This window comes from Corythoichthys intestinalis, chromosome 16 (assembly GCF_030265065.1).
Source record: "Corythoichthys intestinalis isolate RoL2023-P3 chromosome 16, ASM3026506v1, whole genome shotgun sequence".
Lineage (NCBI taxonomy): Eukaryota > Metazoa > Chordata > Actinopteri > Syngnathiformes > Syngnathidae > Corythoichthys > Corythoichthys intestinalis.
The window spans coordinates 35,107,247-35,125,361 of NC_080410.1; the positions used below are offsets into that span (position 1 = coordinate 35,107,247).

General features: G+C 38.0%; 2 protein-coding genes across 13 annotated transcripts in view; one reads left to right on the top strand and one right to left on the bottom strand.

The window, feature by feature from the left end:
* The window catches only part of gpatch8 (G patch domain containing 8), a 49,629-nt gene extending 37,057 nt beyond the window's left edge, over positions 1 to 12,572 (bottom strand). For 5 of the 9 annotated variants that reach the window (XM_057860833.1, XM_057860830.1, XM_057860838.1 and 2 more), the window contains exon 1: positions 12,334 to 12,405. Coding sequence is in view for 1 of the 9 variants with exons in the window: in XM_057860827.1 (XP_057716810.1) it covers positions 12,334 to 12,378 (45 nt within the window). In the remaining 8 variants the exon portion in view is untranslated. Of the gene's footprint in view, positions 1 to 12,333 lie in introns of all 9 variants that reach the window. The other 4 variants (XM_057860832.1, XM_057860839.1, XM_057860827.1 and 1 more) reach the window with 3 other exon arrangements.
* Positions 12,573 to 13,273: 701 nt separating this feature from the next.
* map3k14a (mitogen-activated protein kinase kinase kinase 14a) overlaps positions 13,274 to 18,115 on the top strand; it is a 53,101-nt gene continuing 48,259 nt past the window's right edge. For 2 of the 4 annotated variants that reach the window (XM_057817603.1, XM_057817608.1), the window contains exon 1: positions 13,274 to 13,334. The gene's annotated coding sequence lies outside the window, so the exon portion shown is untranslated. Of the gene's footprint in view, positions 13,335 to 14,805; positions 16,802 to 18,115 lie in introns of those variants that run through there. The other 2 variants (XM_057817606.1, XM_057817607.1) reach the window with 2 other exon arrangements.

Sequence of the window (18,115 nt, forward strand, 5' to 3'; positions counted from 1 at the left end):
TTACCGCCCTGCTCTAATCGGAATAATAATATAATAATAACAATAATAGTAATGTAACAAATCGGGTTCTAATGGTGCGTTTGTGTTTTGTATGCTGTTCCTGAACGCAATGTGTGACTGACGATGAGATTGCTTATTAACCCTTTAAGGTCTGGGCCTATTTTGTCTGATTTTGCATGCCTTTGAAGTTGCCTTTATATCTCAAAGAAAGAATTGTTTACGATGGCCTGGTTTGGTCCCTTTTTTTGTGACACCTTGAACTTCATGTCCAAACTGTTGTTTCCTTCACTGACCAATTATAAATCATCATTTTGGGCCCAAAGAGACCAAAAATTCCAAAATCGTTTTGTCAGAATTTTTAATATTGATGTCCAATTGACAACCAAACATGCGTAACGAACCGTTTTGAAACTTTGTAATATTTATTCAACATGTTAGGATGAACCTTCAACCAAAAAAATTTAGAATAAATAGTCTTATATTTGACAATTCAACATAAACAACAGATATAGCCATAGGCGTTTTTTTGCCTTTATACATGCTCTAGTCAAAACAGGTTATATACAGCAGACCAAACAGTGAAAAAATATATACCATCTAACACAAAAAGTGATTAGAGGCTCTCTCTTTATGAGTTTAGGTATTGCGGCCCATCACCCGATGAAAACTATGTAAACACAAGCTTCTTGAACACACATTTATATACACAAATTGAGAAGACTGATTGTGGGAAAAAAATATATATATAACATTGGGGGAAAAAAGTATTTTCAAAAATATTTACAATAAACAAGTTAAATTTTTTTCAGGCATGCCACTCCGAAAAGCAGTTTCGTCCTGGAATTCGACACAGGGCGACATCACACAGCCCACACTTCCATGGGGTGTCGGTCCTCTTTCCACCCTTCCATTTTCATTTCACTTTACTTTCATTGTCACTATAAATGTACATGAAAAAAAGTCAGTATTTATGAAAATGATAAAGTATAAAATAAAAATATATACAGCAATAAATAATAATGGAAATCCATATGTATGACAATAGAAAGAATACCATAGCTGAATATGTGCTACATCCCTAATCTTCATTTAGAAAGATGATCACCACAATTATAAATTCCTGCCTTGGATACACACAGTGCACGTACGACTTTGATCTGATATGCACATTTTATTATTATATACACAAACACACACTTATATTGCATCAAAATTAACTTTGTCTTGCAATATCAAAAGAAACTTTCAAAAGAAACTTTTTCAGCATTAAAAAAAAAAAGTGCGTTTGCTTACCTCTGCTCGTCAATGGCGTCACCCACGTGTTCAAATCCGTCACTATCTTCACTCGAGGACTCTTCCGAAGAAGACGATGACGACGAATTTGGACCATCCTCTTCCTCAAGTTGATCAAAAAGCACAATTGCTTGCGCTAAATTTAGTTTTCCGTTCATTCTCAAAGTCACACAAAGTCGCTACTCGATCCAAACGGCCGTCGCTCGCCACCTCGCTGCTTCAGAACACTCCTCCTTCTCGTTCGGTGGAACCTCGGACGGCAGTTATATTTATTTAAAAAACGCATTTTGTGCTTCCACCGTGACTTCGAAAGGGTTCGTTTGATTTGTGTTTTTTTCATGGAGCTTCCGTTTTGAAAAACGACAAGAAATTATGGAAATATAGACATAAACAAATGATCCATGCAGCGTTTTAATGTTTTTTTGAGAGGACAATAAAACTATAAAACTTAAATGACAATATCTCACGTTTTAGTTGGTCGATTGACTTCAAATAATAACGAGAGTAAACTGCAACTTCAGCACTTTAAAACGAGACCAACCAACGGCATGTGGGTGACGTAATTAAAACGTGAGGGCGCTTCAAAGACGTCGTGCGCTGAGGACGCGCCGGCGCGTCCTTCGACTCTCAAGGGTTAAAGTTAACAATGGGTTTGATCTGGTCAAAGAAGCCGGGCAGCAATCTGTCAATCCTCGTTTAACTTCTTAAACAGTTTCTGCAAAGAAGCGCTGGCTGGAATGAATATGTGTGTCTGTGGGGGGAGAATGTGGAGATGTTCGAGACTTATAAACGCCAGAAGTGATTATGAGAAGTTTGTAATTTCTACATGTCACTCCATGAGTCAGCCATGTTAGGTAAACAGGAGCATTTAATAAAGCCAAGCATTTTTCTACTACAGTACTTTATTCTTGTTTTAAAATGATTCAGTGGGACAGTTATGTTTAAAACTGATCATAATTATTACATTTGAAGTGCTTGAAAAGCATTTATTAAAATATATGTAGATTTTTTAAAATCATACTTTGGGGGAAAAAAGTGAGAAAAAACATGTCTTATATGTATCTCTTTCCAGTGCTAGATCTGAATAAATAGATTGAGCACACACACACACACAAATGGGGGGGGGGGGGGGGGGCTACTTCGCGGTTTTTCACTTATCGCAGCGGGTTCTGGTCCCTATTAACTGCGAAAAACGATGGAATACTGTACACTGTAGTCATGATGATTCATCCAAAGTCTTTCCAAACAGCTATTCAAGTCATCTAGTATAAATTTCTTTAAAAAAATATATATTTTTTTTAATATCGCAATATAATATCACAATATATCGCAAACCCGCCAAAAATTGCAGCAAGTTTTTTCCAATATCATTCAGGCCTAACACACACATAAATATATATATATATATATATATATATATATACAGGGGTGCACATAAGTGGTCCGCAGGCGCGCATGCGTACTGGACGTAGACAAACTCGCTGGCTCTCAACGGCTTTCATACGTTTTTGCGTACCGATGGCTGACCACTGTATTTGCGGCGGACACGAGAAAATAACTTCTCAAAATGTCGAAGAGGCAGGCCACACTGAGTAATTACTTCCGTGTTCCCCCACCCCCGTCAAAAGACAGACAGACGACAGAGACGTCATCGGAGCTACCGAAAAAAAGGACTTTTGCTGAAAAGTGGCTACAGGAGGTCCCATGGCTAGAAGCAAATGATGCTCGCACGGAAATGCGGTACAAAATGTGCCGTGAGAATCCCAATGTCGCCGATAAGAGCAGCGCATTTTATGTAGGGTCAAAGAATTTCAGCCATCCAAACTTTGAAAAGCACGAAAAAAACAGAGCATGTGGCAATTAAGCAAACTATCGATGTCAGACATGACCCCACTCGCCCTATGGACAAGTCGCGGAATAAAGGTAATGAACAGCGACATGCACTGACAAACGTGTTTTTGCTCGCATTTTACAAAGCTAAACATGCACGTTCAATGAGGTCTTATGAGGAGGACATCCCACTTTTTTTAAAAAGGCTTGGAGTTAATGTGGGAGCCGCATAATGCCCTTTATTTTGAATTGGTGCTTTTATGTTTATTTCTTTACATTTCACTTCAAAGTAATGCCAATTTTGTTGTGCCAGTTGATGTTAATCAAGCATTAATTTTTAAGATAATTAATTAAAGTTAATTGGCTCTAAGTAAAGCTTGTCATAAATTTATCGCATCAGGTGGGTCGACTCTCAAGCTCAATGAGGACCAAGTCACATCTCCAGGTCCTCCTCTGAGAACCTGGGCAAAAAAATTATGTGCACCCCTATGTACATATATGTATGTATATATATATATATATATACAGTGCCTTGCAAAAGTATTCGGCCCCCTTGAACCTTGCAACCTTTCAGGCTTCAAACATAAAGATATAAAATTTTAATTTTTTGTCAAGAATCAACAACAGGTGGGACACAATCGTGAAGTGGAACAAAATTTATTGGATAATTTAAACTTTTTTAACAAATAAAAAACTGAAAAGTGGGGCGTGCAATATTATTCGGCCCCCTTGCGTTAATACTTTGTAGCGCCACCTTTTGCTCCAATTACAGCTGCAAGTCGCTTGGGGTATGTTTCTATCAGTTTTGCACATCAAGAGACTGACATTCTTGCCCATTCTTCCTTGCAAAACAGCTCGAGCTCAGTGAGGTTGGATGGAGAGTTTGTGAACAGCAGTCTTCAGCTCTTTCCACAGATTCTCGATTGGATTCAGGTCTGGACTTTGACTTGGCCATTCTAACACCTGGATACGTTTATTTTTGAACCATTCCATTGTAGATTTGGCTTTATGTTTTGGATCATTGTCCTGTTGGAAGATAAATCTCTGTCCCAGTCTCAGGTCTTGTGCAGATACCAACAGGTTTTCTTCCAGAATGTTCCTGTATTTGGCTGCATCCATCTTCCCGTCAATTTTAACCATCTTCCCTGTCCCTGCTGAAGAAAAGCAGGCCCAAACCACGATGCTGCCACCACCATGTTTGACAGTGGGGATGGTGTGTTCAGGGTGATGAGCTGTGTTGCTTTTATGCCAAACATATCGTTTTGCAGTGTGGCCAAAAAGTTCAATTTTGGTTTCATCTGACCAGAGCACCTTCTTCCACATGTTTGGTGTGTCTCCCAGGTGGCTTGTGGCAAACTTTAAACGAGACTTTTTATGGATATCTTTGAGAAATGGCTTTCTTCTTGCCACTCTTCCACAAAGGCCAGATTTGTGCAGTGTACGACTGATTGTTGTCCTATGGAGAGACTCTCCCACCTCAGCTGTAGATCTCTGCAGTTCATCCAGAGTGATCATGGGCCTCTTGGCTGTATCTCTGATCAGTTTTCTTCTTGTTTGAGAAGAAAGTTTGGAAGGACGGCCAGGTCTTGGTAGATTTGCAGTGGTCTGATGCTCCTTCCATTTCAATATGATGGCTTGCACAGTGTTCCTTGAGATGTTTAAAGCTTGGGAAATCTTTTTGTATCCAAATCCGGCTTTAAACTTCTCCACAACAGTATCTCGGACCTGCCTGGTGTGTTCCTTGGTTTTCATAATGCTCTCTGCACTTTAAACAGAACCCTGAGACTATCACAGAGCAGGTGCATTTATACGGAGACTTGATTACACAAAGGTGGATTCTATTTATCATCATCAGTCATTTAGGACAACATTGGATCATTCAGAGATCCTCACTGAACTTCTGCAGTGAGTTTGCTGCACTGAAAGTAAAGGGGCCGAATAATACTGCTCGCCCCACTTTTCAGTTTTTTATTTGTTAAAAAAGTTTAAATTATCCAATAAATGTTGTTCCACTTCACGATTGTGTCCCACTTGTTGATTCTTGACAAAAAAATTAAATTTCATATCTTTATGTTTGAAGCCTGAAATGTGGCGAAAGGTTGCAAGATTCAAGGGGGCCGAATACTTTTGCAAGGCACTGTACATATATATAGTGGGGAGAACTAGTATTTGATACACTGTCAATGGGAAAACCCATTGACAGTGTATCAAATACTTGTTCTCCCCACTGTATATATTAGAGGTGGGAATCTTTGGGGACCTAACGATTCGATTACGATTCAGAGGCTCCGATTCGATTATATAACGATTATTGATGCAACACCCCCGCTTTTAATTTTTTGTATACTAGTTCCAAAATTCTTCAAAAATCTCTCAGGCTAAACAAACAACTATTTCAGTATCAAGTTAACCGCTAAAAACAGTAAATAAAATACTCAAGTCTCCATTCTGTATCGGCAGCTTTAAACTACATTCAGTTAATTTAATGTTGTGAATCAACCGTTAAAGTTGTTTAAATTGCTCCCGTTATTCCATAATTTCCCGTCTGTCTACTTTCGACGTGAAAGTTTTAAAACTGTTTCATCATTTAACGATAGATTCAAGTCAAGATTTTGCCGATTTGTTTTTTTTTTTGTGTTCTTTTTAGATAAAAAGTAATTAGGTTCGCTACAACAGAGCCTTCTAGAGAAGTCTACTGCTTTAAGATGGCGCCTGTTTACTCGCGCGGGAAAGTGTCATTGCGCATCTAGTTCTTGGTATATGATCAAACATGGCCGTCGTCTGTCATTTCACATCTAGTTCTAGATATATGTGATATCTACCATAGGGATGTCCCGATCCAGGTTTTTGCACTTCCGATCCGATACCGATATTGTTTTGCACTTCCGATCCGATACCGATACTGGCCGATACCGATACCGGCCTATCTGAGCATGTATTAAAGTTTAAAGTTATTTAGTCTCCTTTCTTATTTGTCAAACTCATGTTGAAAAGCGTTTTAGTACTCTTGATAACAACTAGCCAGCTGAATTAGGTGAGTTTGAATAACACACAATGGTTGGTAACAATAAACTGATCTGTTTATTCAGTGACAAACACAAAACATTATAAATAACAAACAGAAATGGCATAGTCCGTCAGTAAAACGCGCAAATAATATTGTAACGTGTCAGTGGAAAATCCCACAAACCCCCCAAGCTATTAGATACTTTTAATGTTTCGTGCATTAGTTACAATAATTGTATAAAAAGCCTCTCAGGTTTAAATAAACGACTATTTCAGTATCAAGTTAACATTTTAAAACAGTAAATAAAATACTCAAGTCCCCATTCTGTATCAGCAGCTTTAAACTACATTCAATTAATTTAATTTTGCGAATCAACTGTTAAAGTTGTTAAAATTGCTCCCGTTATTCCATTATTTCCCTTCTGTCTACTTTTGACATGTGAAAGTTTTAAAACTGTTTTGAAGATAGATTCAAGTCAAGATTTTGCCGATTTAGGAGTATTTTAGATAAAAAGTTAATTACGTTCGCTTGGAAGGTTCACTACAACAGCCTACAAGGGAAGTCTCCTGCTTTAAGATGGCGGCTGTTTACTAACGCACGTAGTTTTTAATGCACGTGTTGCTAACGGTGTCGAGTCTGTCATTTTGCATCTTTCTATATACATATGATATCTATTAGACAAGCATGATGGACGGCATTGCGTCCCGAAGACCGCGCTGTGTATTACGTCAGCTTTACTTGACATATTTCAATAATCGGAATTTGGATGTTTGTGAATTGTTCTCGAATCTTCCACGGCCCAATCGCTGAAGGATGTAATGACGTCTGGGCATGTTGTACCGTGGTTCTAATGCTGCATTCCAGAAAAGTGGGATGTCGGACTTTTCCGAACTCTGACTAGGAAAATATTATTGGAACGCCACTCAAACTGGGAGGTCCAAGTCGCGAAGTCGAAGAAAAAATAACTACCCCAACTTCCAAGTTGTTTCAATCTGACGTCACTGGACAAAATGGCGCTAAAGAAAACGTATTGAATGATAGCACAATAATGAAGTAAATCAAGTTTATTTGAGACGCCATGTATTTTTTCTCATACAGTGAATTATCTTTGTTGTGCTATGTTTTTATATTGACGATCAGCAAAGGATGTAACTAAAAAAAAGCAGTTTACAGTGTGGGCAATAACGCAGCCGTCGTCTTTCCTCTACTATTTGATCGCTTATAGGAAGGCAGGTTCGCTGGAGGTCAAAATGTCTTTGGATGGCCAAAATAAAACACACCTCGTCGCGATCAGCCATCTTTGTTGTTTACATTTGCTTGGAACGCTTTGAGGTCGGAACTGGTACCATCCGAGTGGGATAAATCCGGCTTCCCACTTCTCTGGAATGCAGCATAAAAGTGTTGGATGGTGCGTCTTTACTCACGAGAGATAATGGCTCGTCATCCAGAATGAATTCTTCGGCAATGACTCTTGTTATTCCCTGGGCTTTGGGACTGTCGAGTGCCAGTTTGTCATGCATAGCAAAAGTTTCTGCCAGTGTTAGTTGCGTAGGACCTTTCTGTCTTCAGTTTTCTTAACATACTCCTCATATTTTTTGTGGTGGTATTTCGCTAAATGCTTGATTAGGTTGGTTGTAATAAAACTTCTTACAGCTTTACCACTACGCTTGACTTTATTGTGGCATATGTTGCACTCTGCCTCTTCGTCTTTGTTGTCCTTTAAGGTGAAATGATCCCACACAGCTGACGTTTTTACCGATAAAGTCTCTCAGTGAATTGGGAGACGGTAATGTAAATGTAATGTGTTGAAGGTGTGCCGTAAAATGCGAACCGGATTTTAGGGAAACCGAAGCAAAAACTCGAATGGATTATGTATATCGGTGCGCTGGAAAACCCGGACTGGATTTTCAAAAAAACTGGATCGGAAGTCTGGATCGGAATTTTTCTGTGTCTGCCGATCAGATACCGATGCGCATTTTTTTGTCCATATCGCCGCCCGATCCGATCCAAATATCGGATCGGGACATCTCTAATCTACCATAGCCGTATGTTGCAGTACGTTTGTAGCAACTGGGCGCTGTTTGTAGCGGCTGACGGCCGCAGTCAGGTATTATTGTTTTGTTTTTTTTATCTAGTGGCATGAGTTGAAGATGATATTTACTCTCGGTCCGTTCCTCATTGAGTCCTGAAGACCGCGCTGACTGCGTTTCATTTCCGCTTTACCTGGTATAATTATATAATCGGAATTTGGATGTTTGTGAATCGTTCTCAAATCTTCCACGGCCGAATAGCGAATAATCTAAGAATCGGAAATTTCTCACGCCTCTAATATATATATTTATATACTCACAATTTTGCACTGTTGTTCTCCTGCATATAACTTGTTCTGACCATAGAATGTAGGAAAGGACAAAAACGCCAATGACCATACCTGCTGTTTCCGTTGAATTATCAAATATAAAACTATTGTCTCATTTTTTTCTGTTGAATGTTTATCCTAACAAGTTGAATAAATATTATCAAGCTTCCAAACATTTCGTTGAGCATGTTTGGTTGTCAATAGGACATTAATATTACAAATTTTGACCCCCCCAAAAAAAAGGGATTTTCTTTGTCTTATTGAGTCCAAAAATGTTGATTATAACTGCTCAGTGAATAAAACAACAGTTTGGACATGAAGGTTATGGTGTCCTGAAAAAAGGGACCCAACCAGGCCATTACGAACATTTTTTTCTTTGAAATATAAAAGGCAACATCAAAGACATGCAAATTTCGGACAAAATAGGCTCAGGTGTTAAAGGGTTAATGTATAAAGACTGGCGAACGGAGGTCGGAGGAAGACAGTCGAGATCGTGGACATGTCCTGGCTGTATTGTCGAGCCAGTTCACACATATTTTTCTTTCATTTCCATCTTAATTCCAATGCCAAGCATCACCCTTTCCTTTTTTTTGACCACCTGCACTGACCTTCTTGGGAACCATGTTGATTTCTCTCACAAGGAAATATGCCATGCATCCGTCTTACGGGGAAAAAAATGCAATTGCAACGATGTCATAAAAATCGTCATATTTCGAGAATGTCCAGGGTTAGACAATAAGGGCCCGGGCCAGTGGTGGGAGCATTCTGATGGCTCTGACGGTTTAAAAGTACATCCGGGTCATTTATATTGTCGACTTCTGATGTCATATATATGTACTCTAAAATGAACATGGAAATGAATTGTCCTAAACAATTTTCCTCCCGAATAACCAATCGACTAGCTTTGCAATAAGTCTAACGATTAATTTTTTGACCATCTAGCAACTAGTTTTGGGGTTCACGATTATTAATTCACAAAAATATTTCTGAATACTCATTAAATTGTTTATTTAAGGGAAAAAAAAAAGGGAAACCGAATGAACAGTCACATTTCTTTTAAGCAAGCATTATGACGTGAAAACAATGTAATTCACTGACAAGGCTAAACCCCTACACATAACTTTCATGTCCACTCATCCAGCATGAGGAAGCGCCATAAAACTGAAGAGCCACAGAGCATGAATTTATGGGCTTGTTAACTCCAAATATGGAGTGTTTATACGACAGACAGGTGGCTTCCTATCTTTGGCGGTGGAGGACAAGCGAAGGTTGCGTCTCGTCAATTTCACAGACCTTCGCTTGAGCAGAAAACACAAAGAGTCCAAAAATAGCCGCGCCTTCTCTGGACGTTTCGAGCAAAAATAAGCTGCATGTTTTTAACCAATACATAGAATCAGTAGCATAAATTTGAGTTTATTTATGATCAAGACAGTCAATAAAAATAACGCGACAATTACTTCAGATTCGAAAACGCTGAGGTTAACACTGCAGGGCTGCTAAATGTTATTTCGTTAGCACAATCTATGAGCCTACAATGAGGTGATTTGATGCCATGCTCCTGCTCACTCATTCAGATTTAAACAGAACCCTGCATCAGCATTAGCGAAGCCAATGTGTGTGTGTCTGTGTGTTGTGGTGGAAGAGCTAATTGATTTCTTCCCCACACTAACTGTCTTTCGCACCCTCCTTTGGGCAACTTAACTTTGCAATCAGACCACTTCATGTACTTGCGGCAAAGCGCTAATCCACTGCAACGTTGCATTTTCCAGATCACTCCCATGCCCAGTTTTCCATAGCAACTAATATTAGGGTTTTAAAATGCATTTCCTTTTAAATATGAACTCACTGGCTGCCATTGACGGCGATAGACGTCCATTCCATTTTGACCGTCAAAAGTAGTGCAACTCAATACCAGTTTTCCCAGTTGAAATGAATTTAATGTCCAGAACAGTCAATGGCAGTGAATGAGTTAAGGGCTACAAGCAACAAAATAATTTAGAGGTAAAAGGATTTTGGAAGATAAAGTATGATTATTTATATTTAGACTCCTGAAACAAATTTTGCAGAAGAGAAAAAAACTCCAATGACAGGAAAAAAATAGTCCTGCAACGATTAATCGATCAACTCGAGTATTCGATTAGAAAAAAAGATTTGAATTAAATTTTGCTGCTTCGAGTATTCGTTTAATCAAAGTGGTGTTGTAATGGTTTATTCTGAAAGTGTTTGTATTTAGTTTTATTGATTTGGGTAGATAGATTCACATGGCTTAATCCAGCTGCTCTCTGTTAAGACCAACATCAGTCAAGTTTTTGTTTGAGCTAATGTTTTTTTTTTTTTTAAATACATCCGTAATTTAGTTTATAATTATATTTAACTGTTTTTGTTAGAATATGTGTGAACCATTTGTTAAGATCATTCTATAAAAAAATGTTAGCATTTGAGCTAGCGGACTTTTGCCATGTAAATTAGCCAATTGTTCTTTTGTTGTGCGTAGATCCTCATTTATTTATTTTTTATACCATTTGAGGCTCAGCTCAGGTATTTTAATTTTTCATGTTCCTTATCCGATTACTCGATTATTCGAACTAACTAGTTCATCGATCAATTGACTACTAAAATAATCGATAGCTGCAGCCCTAGAAAAAAATAAAGAAAATCACAAGTCACATAACCCAATTCATCATATTGGATTATTTTATTATACAAGTTCATTTATGTTAAAAAAAAAAAAAATCTGAAATTCTAGTTTGCTACTTTGATTTTTTTTCAACATGTTCTCAGGTTTTGACCTCTGAGCTAATGGAGAGGCACGGTTTAAGAGACTAACTCTATCAAGGATTACGGTTGAGATGTGCAAAAGACTGTAGGCTGAATTTAAGCTTCTTGTGCTTGCCATATTCAATTATATTTTCATTATTTGCTGCAGGCCAGTACAGACACACTGGGATTCCTCTTAGGGTTTTCGATTTTCTTGTGATAAGACGACTTGTATAACTTATATTATGATTATAGTGGCCTTGTCATCTAATAAAATGTCCAGCACTGCTCAAGCGTAGTGTTTATGTATTGGGCGTGACTCACAGCACAGACAACAGAATCAATTGCTTAAATGCAGTTGTCACAGCAGTGAAGTGCAGCACAATTTTTAAACATAAAGAACAATTGACCGACGACATGTCCCAAAATGTACCTTGCTGACATTTAATCTATGTCACTGTGTCATTGCGCTCAGAAAAAGTAACTTAGTTGCACCATTAAATACCATGTGCACACATTTGTGCATTTCATCATCCTCCCTTCAGCGAATTGACTAAATCGAAGCAACAGCAGATGCTGGCGAAGTTAACTACAAAAAGCAAACCGTTGACGTTTACAAAAAACAGTGTAGAAAATGTTGCTGTCACTTCATGGAAATGATACTAACGCATAATAAACGTAGTTGTTACCGACGTACTCGCTAGCTGGCAGTAAAGCTAGCCATGCCTCGTTAGCATATGTCGATAAATATCCAGTCTTCTCAAGGTCATTAAAGAGCTATTCACCGTCAATGAGCGACTGCATGGCTAGGTTGATGGTCGGTGGTATTATTAACGCAGCTGCAAACGAATATTTAAGCTAATAAAATCGCGACATGCCAATTTAGAGAACGGCAAAACATCGAAAGGGGAAGTGAAATTAACAGGAGCCGCAGTGCACTGCCGCTAGCATGCTAGCTGCTAAAGCTAACGAGCCAAACGGATGCAGAAATGAATCGGCTGTCAGGGTTCGAGGTCGTTTATTTGATTTCCGAGACATCACAGAAATCTCGTGCAAATAAAGGCACGTTTTAAAGAGTGGTATTTACCTGGAAATCACGCTCTTCGTTGAACCGAGAAAATCTGTCGGCCATTTTCTCACACAGCAGCTTCTCTTTGCTGGTTGTGTGTGTCCCTCGGCGGACGTGCACCGATGTGATGCACACTAGGCAGACTATTGGCTGCCAATTAGCCCCAAGTGAGGTAGATGCTCAAAACTAATTACTACGGACGTTATTAGACAGCATATTACTGGTCAGACTAGTCAGTGTGCTTAAAAATACCTCACACCGTATATACATTTGTCAAAATGTACTGAAATCAAATGTTTTGGCTTGTAGATTAAATGTACAGTCAACTGTGATATTAGTTAAAACACTTGTGCTCCATCTAGTGGCAACTTTGTACTTACATTTTTTTCTTTCAAACTACAGTACTAAAGTTTCGGTATTTTATCGCGGTCATTAAAAAATCTTATCGTTTAATTTAATTTCAGCAGTGTATTGAAATAAAACGAATGACGTCCGAGTGCAAATAAGTTCAGCGTTCATAACGTACAATTTATTTACACTATGACGTGGTAAATAGCAAGGTTTTTTTTTTTTTTTTTTAGGTATTTCTGAAGTGGGCGTAAGACAAAATGGAACTGAGAACTGAAGTATTTCGTTGGTTTATTAATATAAAAAATAAAAAATTAAAAAACTTCCGGCTCTCAGTAAAAAAAAAATAAAAAATAAAGCGGAAATTACTGGTAGACCTGTCGCCAAAACAGGATATACCACGAATTTTAAATTCAAGTTAAAATAATTCCCGCTATCTATATGACATTGATATTGCCTTTAAACTAAAATTTAATACAAAAAAAAGTTTTTAAAACATATTTAGGTAGAAAAATAAAAAATGTAATTCAATATTTGTTTCCAATGTTCGATAAATATATAAACATCGGATTTATTTTGAAAAATTAAATCAACCAGGAAAAAACACGAATTCCCTCAAACTTGCTTTTCCATCACTTGTAAACGACCAACGCCTTCTAATAAGACGCCCGGTAAGTAAACAAAAGTTTTTACTTTTAGGGGTTTTTTGGTCCTCCCATGATTGCATCCTTTATTCGTATTCTTCTTGAGGTCCACATTTCATGCGAAATAAACCTACTTTTGTCCATTTCCGGTCTGGCGAGGAGGGTTTTTTTGGGGCTTGAAGTTTATGTGGCCCAAAAAGTAATGTCATCAGTCAATAAATATAAATAAATACTGAGTGGTAACAAAAGTGGTATTTCAGTAGTCATATTTAGATGCAAGTAGTATCCACTTGAGTGCTATTGTGTGTCCGTACGTTCGCTTATTGAGCAGGGGGAGGGAGGGATTAAGGCCCGTTTTTTGAATAACATTTTGCAGTTTCTGCACACTCCCAATTTTTGACCAAAAATATTTTTAAATGACACTATTAATTCACTTAGAAATTTGGTTTGTTTTAAGACACCAATTTGTTTGCATAATTAATACCGGTAGGTGTTATTGAAAAGTAAAGCCAAATTGCTGAAAACGTGCCAAGCAGAAAATAATTATAATCCAGTAACAGAACAGTTAAAGTGATCCTCTAACTTAAATACATGTAGGCTCTAATAAACCAAAAGTGTTCTCTTGTACTAAACTATGTTGTTAGAAACACATAAAATGTTAAATCAGTGGTAATATTTTATAATATTTAGTCCATATTTTGACCGTTAGTTGGCGCCATGGTTTGCGGGCTCGCAGTGCTGACGTAATGGCGTACCGCACGCAGGCTATTTTTAGACCGTGACGTCGCATCGTAAAGCGGAAGTAAAGCCGAAGTGGGACATTATAGACCCGCCCTCGCATAGACCCAACGTAAAAAGTGCTACTTTTCTCCGGTAATCTTTAAAAAACGAACATGCCGATCACGCATTGCTTTTTTGGAACTTGTAGAAACGACTCTAGACATTACGACACACGAAGGATGTTTTCCTCATACGTTTCCGGAAACCAAAAACTCGGGAGGTAAAAATGTGAAGAACGAATCAACTTGCGCGGACTTTAACCCCAGCTTGGTCAATCCATTCACATTTCATATGCAGTAAACATTATGTTGGGTTGGCATGGTCTTTCAGAGGACAAAGAGGTAAGCCATTTTTATATTTTTAACTTATTTTTTTAGCGTAACGTTGTGCCGAACTGCTTCTGTCTGACAATGAATGACCTGAAAAGAATTACAATAGTATCTGACTGCCACTATTACCGTTTCTGTTATATATATATATATATATATATATATATATATATATATATATATATATATATATATATATATATATATATATATATATATAATAACATTAGTAAGGGGAAAGTGTAAATAAATCATAGGATTAGGATGTGTTATCATGAAAAAATTAAAAGTGTTTGTTGGCTGTCACCAGTGTTGTTAATAACGGCGTTACAATATAACGGCGTTACTAACGGCGTTATTTTTTTCAGTAATGAGTAATCTAATTAATTACTTTTCTCATCTTGGCAACGTCGTTACCGTTACTGAGGCGGGAAAGGCGTGCGTTACTATGCGTTACTAAGTTGGTTGAATAAAAAAAAGTCTGAGAGAAACGGACTCACGGGGACGAGAGCAGAGCAGGAGTGGGGAAGACGCCGTTGCAACCGCGATGCTAGATGGCTCCAATAATACCTGACTGCAGCCATAGCCGACAAACTACGCCCACATGACACGGTAGATATCATATTATAGAACTAGATGCAACATGTCAGACACTGCTGCATTGCCAACATGTTTTAAGGACTACATGCGTTTGTAAACAGCCGCCATCTTAAAGCAGTAGACCTCTCAGGAAGGCCCGGATGTAGAGATCCTTCCTAGCGAACCTAAGTAATTTTTTTAAATCTAAAATGCTCCTAAATCGGCAAAATCTTAACTTAAATCTATCTTTAAATGATGAAACAGTTTTAAAACTTACACATGTTTAAAGTAGACAGAAGGGAACTAATGCAATAACGGGAGAAATTTTAACAACTTTAACGATTGATTCACAACTTTAAATGACTTCCACACATAGCAAAGGTTACTAGCTAGTTATCGCAATACCCTTGTGTCTAGTTAAGTGGAGGGTAAAGAATTGGGCTTGGGCCAATTGTCCCCCAAACCCTTTAAGCTTCACATTGTGTGACCTGTTTTTTTTTTTTTTTTTTTTGAGAAAAAAAAAAATCACTAGTTACTTTGCCAAGTAACTAATTACTCTTACATTCAGGTAACTGAGTTACTAACGCAATTACTTTTTGGGAGAAGTAATTTGTAACTGTAATTAATTACTTTTTTAAAGTAAAATTAACAACACTGGCTGTCACTGAGTAGCATTTGCGGTCGCTACACAAAGCTAAATAAAGTACCCCCAAGAACGGTAAGAGACGTAGGACAACCAGAGGATATATACGAAAGACAGGGCTGATGGTAAAGGATAGCTTGTTGAAACAGGAGAATGTCATTGTCAATCGCGTCGATAAAAAAGCTAAAGCTATGCTTAGGTCGGCTCGTTTTTTTCGTCTTTTTCAGCCTTCGACACTAAAGCCATCTCTTTAACTGAACATTTTTATGTTCTTCCACATCTTTGCCAGTCAATTTGGCACCAGGCACATCATTTTCGGAGAGAATTGGTAGGTTTAACTGTGTAAACATCTCCTTCGTACACGATTTCCATTCATTTCCTATTAGGGACAAACGGTGGCTTGTCCTCACTTAGCAACAGTAGCTAATGTCATGAATATTAATGAGCGGAAGTGACGTGTTGCTTGCGGTACGCCATTGGTATCTTTCCAAATGTGTAGCGTGTTAAACAATTGCTTATTGCTGCCTAAACTCGCGAAGTAAAATGCCACGTTGTGCTGCTTTTGGATGCAATTTCCAGTCAAATGGAAACAAGGGGAGTGAAATAAATTAATCAATCAATCAATCAATCAATCAAGTTAGTGGTCAAGGTGGAATTATTATTTTTAGTGAATAAATGTGCAAAAGTGGAAGCTTCTCCCCCTTTTTGGTCCCTGTATGCACGTACCCTACCCACCACGCGTTACAACTGGCGCCCGAACAGTTTTCCCGGATCCTGAGTCAAGTAAGGGATCCGTCTATTTTCTGGATCCGACGGTCCCACCACGTCTGCAATATTGGTTTCGCATCTGTCCATTTTTTTTATTTGTCGGTCCCACAGCGGCTTTTCGGATCAGTCTATTTTGTGGAATCGACGGCTGCGACATTGCCATGGGATCAGTCTAATTCCTGGATCTTCGAGTGAGTAAAAAACGCGGATTTGGATTACTATTGCTATCTTTTATGTTGGCTATTCTTCTTAGGAGTTTTCCCCAGATCATCCTAAATAATTAAAGCACTATGGCACACTACAGTGACTCTGACGTGGACCTCACAACAATGTTGGAGTTCGCCAGGGAACGCGTGTTTGCTTACTGCTGAGCTCCCGAGTGAAGAGTGGTCAAGGTGGAAATATTATTTTTTGTGAATAAATGTGCATAGTGGAAGCTTCTCCCCTTTTTGGTACTTTTATACACGTATCCTAGCTACCACGCGTTACAATGTAGAAGACCTGGATTGCACAAGGTGTGCTCTTTGGCCTTTACTGTATGTAAAGGACACGACAGCTCTGGATGCTAACAATCTACGTAATTATATTGGGATAAGTTTGAAAACGCAACATGCTTACCTTAAATATCTGCTAATAAAACCGGACAGCATACACTCTCGCTCCCAACCGAGTTCCCAACAGGACTCTCGCATCACCAGTTTTGCCCAACTTTTGTCTTATCAGGTATTTGCTGCACGCATTTTTCCCTGAAGCTCGTCTTGTGGACGACCGACAGTACTGTCCTGCTCTTCACTTTTCAGATCTGGTTCAAATAGGAAGGGTAGAACTGACGACATGTTGGGAAAGCTAACGAGTGACACGCTGGAATTTCGGCAACGAGACCAGTGACGTCACGCACTGTGACGTAACAAGAATGGCGACCTATCACTTGAAATAATTTTACAAACTTTATTAAAACAAAAACATTAAGAGGGGTTTTAATTAGGGCTGTCATACGATTAAAATTTTTAATCGAGTTAATTACAGCTTAAAAATTAATTAATCGTAATTAATCGCAATTAATCGCAATTCAAACCATCTATAAAATATGCCATATTTTTCTGTAAATTATTGTTGGAATGGAAAGATAAGACAAGATGGATATATACATTCTACATACGGTACATAAGGACTGTATTTGTTTATTACAACAATAAATCAACAAGATGGCATTAACATTATTAACATTCTGTTAAAGTGATCCATGGATAGAAAGACTTGTAGTTCTTAAAAGATGAATATTAGTACAAGTTATAGAAATGTTATATTAAAACGCCTCTTAATGTTTTCGTTTTATAAAATTTGTAAAATTTTCAATCAAAAAATAAACTATTAGCCCTATTCTGTCCTCAATGTGTGTGAGTACACAAATTGACAGATAGCGAACATAAGTTCCAAAAAGAAATCAGATGGTGTGGCAAAGTTGCATGGGCTTTACTGAAGTCATCTCTTTTTGACAGGAGCACGTTTCTTGTATTTTTGTAAAACTGAAAATAACAAGGCAATGTGTCAATAACTTGCATAAATCACAAAATAACATAAAATGTACACACACGTGTCCATTTGAGCAGTAGCACTAGCCAATTAGCTCACAAGCATCTAACAATGTAACTGCATTTCACTATATATGTGAACAAATTCAAATACACATCATCAATAACTATCTAATG